At 42.8% G+C, this 12,521-nt stretch overlaps 1 protein-coding gene across 2 annotated transcripts in view; it reads left to right on the forward strand.

The window, feature by feature from the left end:
• LOC127453428 (collagen alpha-1(XIV) chain-like) overlaps positions 1-12,521 on the forward strand; it is a 194,505-nt gene that overhangs the window by 41,977 nt on the left and 140,007 nt on the right. Inside the window, exons 6-10 of one of the 2 annotated variants that reach the window (XM_051719753.1) lie at positions 4,209-4,364; positions 4,513-4,632; positions 9,159-9,323; positions 9,993-10,154; positions 10,455-10,612. In XM_051719753.1, coding sequence (XP_051575713.1) covers positions 4,209-4,364; positions 4,513-4,632; positions 9,159-9,323; positions 9,993-10,154; positions 10,455-10,612 — 761 coding nt within the window. Of the gene's footprint in view, positions 1-4,208; positions 4,365-4,512; positions 4,633-9,158; positions 9,324-9,992; positions 10,155-10,454; positions 10,613-12,521 lie in introns of those variants that run through there. The other variant, XM_051719752.1, reaches the window with a different exon arrangement.

The following is a 12,521-nucleotide window of genomic DNA, read 5'->3' on the forward strand; positions in this document are numbered from 1 at the left end:
TCACATTACTAGTCTAAAAATCTCAGTGGCAAGAGACTGAAGATAACAGACAAATCTGTGACTTGAGGGTTCTGCCAACGAACAGGAAATGTGTCCATCCAGTAGTTCATCTTAACATGCATTTAATGTGAACAGTATTCATGATGGCGCCTGCCTGCCCAGTTTCACCCTTAGTGATTATTTCATAGTGTCTGGAGACACTGGGGCATATCAGGGTTTTATAGTTTTGAGTTTTTATATAGTTTTTATTTCTGTTTATTATTAGATTTTTCCTTCCAGTTTAGTTGTTTTTCATTAGTTTTCACTCTCTGATTTTTTGTTTAGTTTAAATTCAGTGCTTTTTGCTTTTTTAGTTTTAGTGTTTTAGTACTGTATATTCAGATTTTATTTTATTTTTAGTACTGTAGGGATGCCAAAGTTAACGAATTAACTGATATTCAAATATGTTCAACAGCATAAAATAAAATTCCTTAGGGCCATCTTGTTATCACTATCGAGTGGCATTTTCATTCTTAATGAAGGTAGGTTTATGTTTTCAAATTTTATAATAAACAGTGTGTCTGAAGCTAAAATTTGTTTTTGGAAATTTTTGTTTTACTGAAGTTCATTTTGGAGTCCAGTTTGGAATATAAAATGTGTTTTAGTTTAGTTTCAGTATTTCCGATTATATATGTTTTTATTTTTGCTTCAGTTCAAGAAAATCTTTTCCATTTTGTTTTCATTTTAGTTTTCGTTAACAATAATAACACTGAGACACATGCAAGCGATGGCATTAGAGTCAGAAAAGGCATAATAAATGAGGCTCTGAATATATTTGCAGAATAGTGCATTTATCATAACATTGCTCCTTTGATTTTGCATTCATATGGGACGCAGAAGAGTTGATTGCATTGTCTGTGTTGTGCTAATCTCATTTGCTTTTCTTTTCTTCTCTTCCTGCAGCATATGTATGATTGAGCTCCTCGAGGATGTCCCGCAAGCAGCCAAAACCTCATGCAGCCCGACGGCTGCAATCCACAGCAGCTGCATTGCAGGAAGCATCTATATGGGATGGTATTGCGATTGCATGACCTTTCTAGGTTTTTCAAGGCAGCAATGTCAAGTCTGTTGCTTAGTAGATAACTCCAGTGGGCTCGTAGGGATTAATGAATTGAAGTTGCCAGATCACTGATAGGTCTGATGTATCCCCACCTCTGGATCTCAGGATACAATCAGCCTCAAGCTCTCTGATAGAGGAGCTCATGCTGATTACTGACACAGAGGCTCTCAGTGGCTCACTGATAAAAGCTGAAGGTACCGGCATCTTGACAAGCCACTCTTTTTGATATTACATGGATCGAACTACACCACTGTTCGCTGACATAAATAGATAGAGAGGAATTATGAAGCACAGGAGTTAATTAAACAAAACATGCAGCTATTGAATGGGGTTTTATTGAGTGTTTTGCCTGAGAAGATGGAGCCAAATTGTTTTCTTGTGGTCAAAGGAACTAAACTGATTCAACAGACGTGGCCAATAAATTTGGCTACCAAGATGTGTGTCTTTTTTTTTTTTTGGTATCTGTCTGTTAAAATTGTAAATCCCTCTCTTTTAAACTTACATTATGAAAATTTTATATATGGTCAAAATGCCTTTGGATTCTCCATATTAATTAATCAACGTATAAGTTAAAAAAATGTATTACATTTTAAGCTACTTCTTTATATTTATGGTTGGTCAGGGTTATTTGGGTGGTTATTAGAGTGTTACCAGGTGGTTGCTAGGGTATTACTAAATTATTGCTAGATGGTTGCTGTGGCGCACAGGTGGAAGTCATTCACCACTTATCTTCCCGGCCTCGCTCTGCCCAGACGCTGCTCGGCTGTGCCCTGCTCACCACATACCCCCATCTCTGAACTCAGGTCGGGCATTTCTCCGACCTGTGACCTTCCCCCCATTCCTAGGGAGGGAGCATCGACGTGTCACACCGGTCTCTGGATCTGACCTGTGCGTGCCTGGGAGGGGGAACAGGGCAAAAGAGAGGAGAAACGGAAGAGGGGGGCGGGAATAACAAAAGGGAGAGAAAGCAGAGAGGGGAGAGAGAGGAGAGAGACGGGTTCACCGGCCCCGGACATATGTCGACTGGCCCTCAGCTCGCTGTCGTGCTTCCGTCTGCGATGCTGGGCGATGGCACTGGACCCCTCAGCCTTCCCTTCCGGTTGCCAGTTGATGCAGTACTCCAGCGCCACCGGATCCAGCACTCCCTCGGCATCGCGATCCTTAGTCAGCGGCAAGGACTCCTTGATGGCGTGTCCTTCCTCCTTCCCGGGTTTTGGCACCAGTGTAACAATTAAAGATGGAAAAGGAGGAAGCTGGGACCAGCTTGACAAACACATAGACATTTAATGACACTTTTCAGTGTGTAAAGATACAAAAACACGCACTGCTTTTCAGCCAGCTGCGCCAAATCATAAAAACACTCAAACACACGGACAAGCTTTGTACAACTCTCTCTCGTCTGCTGCTGTCTCTTCTCCTTAAATACTCCCACCTCCCCTCGCTGGAACGCGAGGCCGGTGTGGCGCGCAGGTGGAAGTCATTCACCACTTATCTTCCCAGCCTCGCTCTGCCCAGATGCCGCTCAGCTCCACCCTGCTCACCACAGTTGCTAACTGGCCCAAATCAAAACAGACCAACCCCAATTCTCAATGATATCCTAAACCCTAGATTTTCAATGGAAGATGTTACAAACCACCCAGCTCAAGGCAGAGTAACATGAAGGGGAGGCCACTCATGGATAACATAGTAAATTCAGCAAGAACACCAAAAGCAGATCCAGGAGGTGCTGGCGAAGAGAGGTAAAAAACTCTGGGGAGAAGGGTCTTTATATAAGCCCACTCAAGCCAGCTCTCATTTCAGGTGACTCGTTACAGCTGCTGTGTGACTCCACCCTGTAGAGTGAAAATGTGACAATGCCATCTGGTGAACAAAATTTTACATTAATCACCAGGGCCGTAACAAAGTCTATTTAATTTTTTTGTCTATTGTTCGTCTGCCAGGCGTACATTTATGTTCTGGAATAAAAGTCTTTTAGAAGATAAACCATGATTCTGTATGTGTAAATATTCCAATTATCAGCTTTTTCACTCAAAATGATGGGTTTACTGTATACCTACTGTAACAGAATAGTACCACCATGGACATACTGTAGGTGGCATATTCCAGATCAAATGTCACTATAAAACAAGCCTATGTCAATGTTAATGTTTATCATCAAAAGGGATATACAGTATATTGATGCTGTATCTACTGCACTCTGTCTTTTTTGACCCAAATAGAATGGTTGTTAAAAATGTTTTTCAAAACCGAAGGTTTAACCAGAAAGTCAGACACACCCTGCTGGTTAATCAGCATTTTTTTGTTGGTGAACAACATGACTATGCTGGTCCACCTGCAAGACCTTCAAACCAGCAAAAACTATTTCAGACATTCATGCTGCTCTTTTTAGCTGGAAACGCAATGCTGCCATCAGTGGATCTGTTTGCATTCATGTCTATGACAAGTTGAGGTTGGATGATGTCCCTGTTCTGTATTTAAACCCTATGCATATGCTGCCAAATCTCTGAACACTAATGCTCTTATGGAGAAGACTGAGAATAAAGATGTGCTATAGGGGCATGACTGCCAGTTCTGCTGGGAAATAAATATTGAGAGAGGAACAAAACAGACTCCCGTGACACAGTGCTGAGCTCTGTGGTCCTGCATTCTTAAGATTTACTGCCTGTCCTGACACTTCATCACTTCACTCCCTCTGTGTGTGTGTGTGTGTGTGTGTGTGTTTGTGTGTGTGTTGCATAGTGGTACTTATCACTGCCAGGAGTTACTGTCACACTCACATAAACACACGTGATTTGTTAGAGTTTAGGATGCCATCAGTTCCAGCATTGCTGTTAAAACTGGATGAATTAAGTTTGTTTTTGTTGATTGTTACCACTGAGCTCATAAATCTAACATGTTCTTCCCTGTCCTGTGATGATGCTTTGTGCAATGACAAAGTGTTTCAATAAAACTATACCTACATTCAATGACTGCTGTGTAATTTGTAAGAGGAGTGCTGTGTTTCTTCAAAGGACAATATTTCGATCTATAGGCATATATGTGAGAGGTCTCACTCACTCTCTTTCTTTCTGTCTCTTTCTCTTTCTCTGTACACCTCATAATTATCCAGTGGAGCAGTTTGTCTGCACAAGTCACGCCAGTGCAGATATTGTCATCCTGGTCGATGGCTCTTGGAGTATTGGAAGAATAAATTTTCGTCTGGTTCGCATGTTCCTGGAAAACCTGGTCAATGCGTTTGATGTGGGAATAGACAAAACCCGGATCGGTAGGCAACCTGAATTCTTTCTTATTCATTTGTAATAATTTCATCACTGTTCTGACCTAAAAAAAAGTGGCATAAGAGACTAAATAATTGATTTAGAAGACAATGAAACTTCCTTAATGTCTGCATGCTGAATGTTCTGTGTTTTCAGGTCTGGCCCAGTACAGTGGAGATCCGAGGATTGAATGGCACTTGAATGGCTTCAGCACAAAAGATGCAGTGATAGATGCTGTCAAAAACCTGCCATACAAGGGAGGCAACACTCTTACAGGTAATGTGCTGTTTTTCCTGTCTTTTTCCATTAGAGAAGTGGATATACACTACAGTGCCTTGTGAAAGTATTGACAACTAGTTCTATCACTGACCAATATAATTTTTATGACCAATACGGCTACTGATTTTTTTTCTGGTTAAGTGTCCGATAACCAATATTTAATTTTTTTTAATTTCTGCTTTTTGACACAATAATAAATAATCATTGAACAACAACAACTAAAAACATAACATGCATTATGAATATTTTAATTATAATAATAATGATGAAAACGTCCTGGTTACTTTTGTAACCTCCGTTCCATGATGAAGGGAACAAGACGTTGTGTCGATGTAGTGACATTAGGGGTCACTCTTGGGAGCCCCAGACACCTCTGCTTTTTTTAAAAAAGGCCAATGAGAATTGGCGAGTGGAATTTGCATGCCACTCTCCCGGACATACGGGTATAAAAGGAGCTGGTATGCAACCACTCATTCAGGTTTTGTGCTGAGGAGCCGAGACCAGGTCCCGGCCATTTCAGCGGGTAGTTCAGCGTTGTGGCAAGAGGGACACAATGTCTCGTTCCCTCCATCAGGGAACGGAGGTTACGAAAGTAACCAGGACGTTCCCTATCTGTCACTCACTCGACGTTGTGTCGATGTAGTGACACTAGGGGTCCCTATACAAAACACCACAACTATCTGAACTGTGTTACGTGAACTGGTGGTGTGTGATGGGCAGACTGCTGTGTGCCACGTAGCCAGCACACCAGGCCCTCACGTAACCTCAGTAACCCCAGTGCTCTTATGAGCGTAGAACGGTCCATCAGGAACAAGTCGACTGCCCAACTATAGGGACAGGCTAGCTCAGCTGAGGCCTCTTTCCCTCTCTTTTCTCCCCAAAAAGAGTGGAATTTGTTAACTGACTGGGAGCCATAATTGTCTGCGTTGGGGGGTGTCCCTCCCAAGGGGAGACACCGTGGAGACCACACCCCGCCCTAAAAGGGGGGGGGGGGTATTTTGAGTGGAATACGTCACATGGTCTTACCGAGTCTTGTCGGAAGTATGTCATGTGGAGAGGTCCCATGGTAGGTCCTACCCATAGGGGAGGAGTTTCTACAGAGCATGGCGACCGGGGGCAGAGGGGCCTCTGCCCAAGGAAGACGCAGTTTGCCGAAAAGGAAACGATTTTGCGGAAAATATCACATGGGGTCACCTTCGGGGAACCAGCACATGTGGAGCACCTACCTCAGTACAGGGGCTCATTAGCGCACATACTGGGCTGGTCAGCGAGTTTCTCCGCAAACTCAAACTGCCAGAGGGCTAAGGAGGAATGTCATCCAGGGATCACTGTCTGTCAAGAGTGCATGTCTTCACCTCAAGGGAGGGGAAAGGTGCTATGCGCAAACGGTACACCCGGCCAGCTGTCCCGGAACTTACCTGCCAATACACGGGACGAGACCGGCTCAACCCGGAGATTGTAGAACCTCGCAAAGGTGTTGGGTGCTGCCCAGCCCACTGCTCTGCAGATGTCTGCCAAAGAGGTGCAACTGGCCAGGGCCCAGGAGGCTCCTGGAAGAGTGGGCTCATAACCCCGCAGGGGGTGGCATGTCCTGAGCCTGATATGCCATCGCGATGGCGTCAATGACCCAGTGGGTGATCCTCTGTTTGGAGACAGCACTTCCTTTCCGCTGTCCACCAAAGCAGACAAAGAGCTGCTTGGAGATTCTAAGGCTCTGCTTGCGATCCAAATAGATGCGTAAAGCTCACACCGGACACAGCAAAGCCAAAGCTGGGTCTGCCTCCACCTGGGGCAGTGCTTGCAGGTTCACCACCTGATCCCTAAAAGGGGTCGTGGGAACCTTGGGCACATAGTCCAGTCAGGGTCTCAGGATCACGTGAGAGTAACCCAGACCGAACTCCAGGCATGATTCGCTGACAGAGAACACCTGCAGGTCCCTTAACCTTTTGATGGAAGTGAGCGCAGTCAGGAGGGCAGTCTTTAAAGAGAGTGCCTTAAGCTCAGCTGACTCCAAGGGCTCAAAGGGAGCTCCTTGTAGACCCCGAAGGACTACAGAGTGGTCTCATGAGGGGACGAGGCATGGTCTGGAGGGATTCAACCTCCTAGCACCTCTCAGGAACCTGATGATCAAGTCGTGCTTTCCCAAGTACTTACCATCTACTGCATCGTGATGAGCTGAAATAGCGGCTACATACACCTTCAAGGTGGAGGGGGACAGCTACCCCTCCAGCTTCTCCTGCAGGAAGGAAAGAACCAAACTAACTGTGCATCTCTGGGGGTCTTCGCGTCGGGAAGAACACCACTTAGCGAACAGACGCCACTTCGTGGCATACAGGCGCCTCGTAGAGGGAGCCCTAGCCTGAGTGATCATGTCTACCACAGCGGGTGGTAAGCCACTTAGGTCTTCCACGTCCCATCCAGGGGCCAGACATGGAGATTCCAGAGGTCTGGTCGCGGGTGCCAGATGGTGCCCCGTTCCTGAGAAAGAAGGTCCTTCCTCAGGGGAAGGGTGAGGGGGCTGTCACGAGGAGCGTGAGATCCGAGAACCATGTCTGGGTGGGCCAGTAGGTTGCTACTAGGATGACCTGCTCCTCATCCTCCCTGACCTTGCACAGGGTCTGTGCAAGTAGGCTCACTGGGGGAAATGCATATTTGCGTAGTCCAGGGGGCCAGATGTGTGACAGCGCATCTATACCGAAGGGTGCCTCGGTCAGGGCGTACCAAAGCGGTCAGTGCAGGATTCCCGGGAAGCAAACAGGTCTACCTGTGCTCAACCGAATCGACTCCAAATCAGCTGGACCACCTGAGGGTGGAGTCTCCACTCTCACCTGAGGGTAACCTGACGTGACAGCGCGTCCGCGTCCACCGTGTTGAGGTCGCCCGGGATGTGAGTGGCTCTTAGCGACTTTAGGCGCTGCTGACTCCAGAGGAGGAGACAGCGGGCGAGTTGTGATATGCAACGGGAGCGTAGACCGCCCTGACGGTTGATGTATGCTACCGTCGCTGTGTTTTCTGTCCGGACCAACACGTGCTTGCCCTGGATCAACGGCTGGAACCTATGCAAGGGCGAGCAGTACTGCCAACAATGAACGAGAAGTCGAATTTGCGCTGAGATGAGCTGGCGGTCTCGTGCGAGAGCCCGATTGGGGCAAGCGAGCGTGCTGGGGAATGGGAGGTCCGTGGGGGGATACCCGCCGGAGGTGGTCCCATTGATGTCCCCAAATCGCCCCCAGTGCTAACCTACATGGCCTCAAACCCGTAGGTAGAAGGACCGGTGTGGGGAGCCTCTGGGGTGCAACCACAACGTTGCCATGGTCATGTTCTCGATATGAGGACATGACTCATCCATGAATGATGTCTCCGCATGGGCAGTGCCCAGACACGTAAGACAGCAATCGTGGCCATCAGAAGCGGAGAGATAACTACCGCAACCAGGAATAACACACAAACAGAAAGGCATCTTTAAAAAGACGTTCCGTGTGTGTGCCGCTCTTTTTGTGAATGAAAATATACTCTTTTAGAATATACTCTCTTATTTTCACTCTGCCAAAGTGCCCAGGGGCGTTCTCTGCACTCCACGGGTGCAGAGGGGGAGAAGCCACTGAAATACGCCGTAAATCCAGCAGTTTTGAGGTGCGTCTTTGGAAGGAATTTAATTCAGTGCACTGAATACAACCGCTCGGCTCCGAAGAGAAAACCTGAATGAGTGGTTGCATACCAGCTCCTTTTATTCCCGTATGTCCGAGGGAGTGGCATGCAAATTCCACTCGCCAATTCTCATTGGCCTTTTTTCAAAAAAGGAGAGGTGTTTGGGGCTCCCAAGAGTGACCCCTAGTGTCACTACATCGACACAACGTCGAGTGATTGACAGATAGGGAACAATAAAACAATGCTTATTGTCATTATTTTTGCCATTATATTTATGCAAAGTATTTTGCTATCTATGTATTTTCTATGTATAAATGTATATAAACGTAAATGTATATAAATGTATCTATGTATAATTGTATTTTCAACTTTGAATGGCTGTTATGTAAAAGTTGAGCAATTTATGAAAATAATACATTAAATAAGCTAAGTTAAGTTACTTAACTTGTGAATACCATTATTACTTTTTAAATGTCCAGTGGTGTATGCCTAGGTTTGCCACTTTTGGAAATGTAGAGTAAGGGACACTCTCTCTGTAGTTGTTGGCTGTATTGATTCGATAAGGGACATTAATTTTGATCTTCAAAAACAGGACGAGCCTGTCTTTTACAGGACGTGTGGCAACCCTATGTATGCCGTGGATGGGTGCTGTTCTTTAGAAACCCACCAAATGCTATCATTTATCGATAGACCTGAAGAATCGATAACTGATTAAGTAGAAATTAAAGTGTGAATAACTGTAACAAATACCAGTCAAATGCTAATTACTGTACAAATCCTACATTGAAATTTGGTCTTTGTGATATATTCCTTTTAATGTGACACCGTGTTGACCACACTTCTGGGACACTCTTTTAATATTTTGGTCTGTCTAGGTCTTGCTCTCACCTACATCCTGGAGAACAGCTTCAAACCTGAGTCTGGGGCTCGTATGGATGTTCCCAAAATTGGAATCCTGATAACTGATGGCAAATCCCAGGATGATGTCATCCCGCCTGCTCAGATCCTGAGAGAAGCTGGAATCGAGTTATTTGCCATTGGTATTAGAGTACACATGCATCTTTGTATAAAATAGTTCTTCCATAAAGTACTCGGATGGAAGAATGTTCTTTACTCATTCTTTATTTTCTAATAATTTCCACATCTTAGAATAATAGTAAAGCCACCAAAAATTTTAAAATAACACAGTATGAGAGTTATGTAGTAACCAAAAAAATTTAATTAAAAAAGTAAAACAAATAAAAGCTATCTTATATACAGTATTAGCTTCTTCAAAGTAGCCATCCTTTGCCAAGATTACAACTTTGCTCACTCTCATACTTGAAGGAGTTACTAAATATATTGGGCGTTGCCTGGCTGCTTTTTCATCACTCTCTGGTCCAACTCTTCCATTTCAACATAAATAGATTATTAAAACAATAAATCAATTAATGAATTGACAGACACATTTTTGTAAAGAGTAGGTTCAACTAAACTTGTAGCCCACATGTGCACAGACATTCAGTTTATGCAGTATCCAGCCAATGTTAAATAAACATCCACAGCCCTGGCACAAAGTTGGTGTTCAGCATTTCAGTGGTAATATAAGATGTATGAATTTTATCACAGATAAGAATAAAAAAAAAACTGTAAACATTTTTAAATCTGTAAATCATAGCTATTTATTTAAGCTGTTCCAGAAATGTGTTTACATGTGTGGTTGTGCGTAGGTGTAAAGAACGCAGATGAGAACGAGTTGAAAGCCATCGCCTCTGAACCGGATGAGACACACGTTTATAATGTTGCTGACTTCAGTATCATGAGCACTATAGTGGATGGTCTGACCAGGACTGTGTGTGATAGAGTGGAGCAGCAGGACAAAGAAATCAAACGTGAGTGCTTTGACCTGCTGTTTCAATTAAATCAGTTAATCTCTGAAACTTTCCCTTTTTCTAAGATATCCAATGTGTTGAGTGTGCCAATTGAACTACAGCTGTTCTTGTAGAGCATGCCATAAGCCATGCCATGGTTTGCCATAGGTTTGATTCCCAAGGAACAGTCGTAGTGATAAAACAAAAACTGAATGCACTTTAAGCTGCTTAGATTTAAAGTGTCTTCCATATGATTTAATGTAATGTAATGCTAGGTAGTATGGCAGGAGGATCTGAAGCCTCATGATTTTCTCATGCCAGAAGATTCTTATCCTGAAGAGACAGCATTCCCACCTCAGGACTTGGTCATTTCTGATGTGACTGCACACAGTTTCCATGTGTCCTGGACTCACGCTCCTGGCAATGTGGAAAGATATCGCGTGGTTTACCATCCAACCAGAGCAGACGTGCTAGAAGAGGTAACCAGTCAGAGCCCTTCAGATAGCTGAGATAATGTGCCAAGTTATTTAGCAGTGCTACAATACTTTGTGTATCCATTAAGCCAAACCTTACACCTTGTTGCCAAAAAATTATTTTCTTAAAGGAATTTACTCCCAAAAATTAAGTTTCTGTCATAATTCACTCACCATCATTCATGTCGTTTCAAACCTGTATTATTTTCTTTCTTATGCCGAACACAAAAGGAGATTTTGTAATTAATATTGCGGGCCATCTTGGCAATACAATGGCAGTGGATACTACCTCAATTTAAAGCTTAAAAAAGGACCCAAAACTTTCATAAATGGGGTCCATGCACCTCCTGCATCAAATTCCAAGTCTTCTGAAGGCATACTATTGGTTTTGGTGAGAAACATCCTGCAATTTAAGTATTTTCCAGTAAAAGTCTTGACTTTCATTGAGTGTACATGAGCTTGACTAGTCTTGATTGGAGGGGTAAAAGCAAATAATGTGTTTAGGGAGATGGATGTCCTTATTGTCAGAGATCCTACTACTCCCATTGACTAATCCAGATGATCAGTTGTAACACACTTTTTAATGGGGATAGCTTGCCCAATTAGTTGCAGCACAGTTAAGCAGACACACAATGTGGCTGGCATTCTACAGGTCGTGGTTTTATTTGCGAATCACTGTCAATCTCCAAATAAATCATTGGTATCAATCACTCCACTATCAACAGCGTTACTGTATATGATAAAATAACAGAAATTAGCAACAGAGATGTAAATAAATGATTGTGCCTGCAGACATGCGATGTGCACAACTCGTGTTATCTGCGAGGACTGAGCATTCAATAGAAAAGGAAACAGTACTCAATTCTACTTGTTACAAAATTATAATTATAATTTCTTATTCTTGTTATAATTTCTTAGTTCTCTGAGGTGTCTGTGTAATCCATTCTAAAAATATGGCAACACTTTATTTTAGGGATCAGAAATTATAAATAATTAGATTTGTAAGGGACTAGTTACTGACTTTTTTGGAATTATAAGGTCTTTCGTTGATTTTTTACCCTTGCCCAATAGCCTCTTTACATTTGTTTTTTCCTAATAATTAACTTATTAGGTAAAAACAAAATATACCAATAGCTAGTAAGGTGCAAAATACATCCTTTATAGGTTCTCATTACACTATGTGACTGTGCAACTTATAAGGCAAATAGTGTTAGGTGCTATTTGCACCCCTAATTAAATACTACCATACAGTATAGGTGAATTACTGCAGCACGTTTATTGTGTTTATCCAGAGTCCCACAAACACCCTACACCAACCCCACCGCTAAACCTAACCCTTACCTTCCCTGCTTTGTGTGAATGTGCATCTTACAAGTATGAAATACATGTATAATGCATATCATGTTTCAACAGAGTACTGATAACCTATAAAGGATGTATTTTGCATCATAATAGCTATCGATATGTTTTATTTTTAGCTAATAAATTCACTTCTATGACAAAAGCAAATATAAAGGGGCTATAAAGCAAGAATAAGAAATCAGCCAATAAAGGCTTAATAAATACTTTATAATGCCAAACAAGTCCATAACTAGTTACTTACAAGTGTACAGTAATTATTATTCATGAATTACTGTCAAATTTCTGATCCCTAAACTAAAGTGTAACCAAAAATACAAATTTAGCCACTCTTTTTTGGAGAAACCCTACAATACAGCAAATATCCTGAACAAGTAATTTAAAAAACTAGCAAACTTTATTGAGAAATGTTTTAATTGAAAAGTGTGCTAATCTTTCCAATTAAAATAAATGCTATTGTTTGTCATACATAAAACAGTTATACTGTACATTTCTAAGTGTGGCTTGAATGTCCAAATACTTTCTGGGATGACTGTAATATACTCCTCTTTTATCG

Source organism: Myxocyprinus asiaticus, chromosome 15 (assembly GCF_019703515.2).
Source record: "Myxocyprinus asiaticus isolate MX2 ecotype Aquarium Trade chromosome 15, UBuf_Myxa_2, whole genome shotgun sequence".
Lineage (NCBI taxonomy): Eukaryota > Metazoa > Chordata > Actinopteri > Cypriniformes > Catostomidae > Myxocyprinus > Myxocyprinus asiaticus.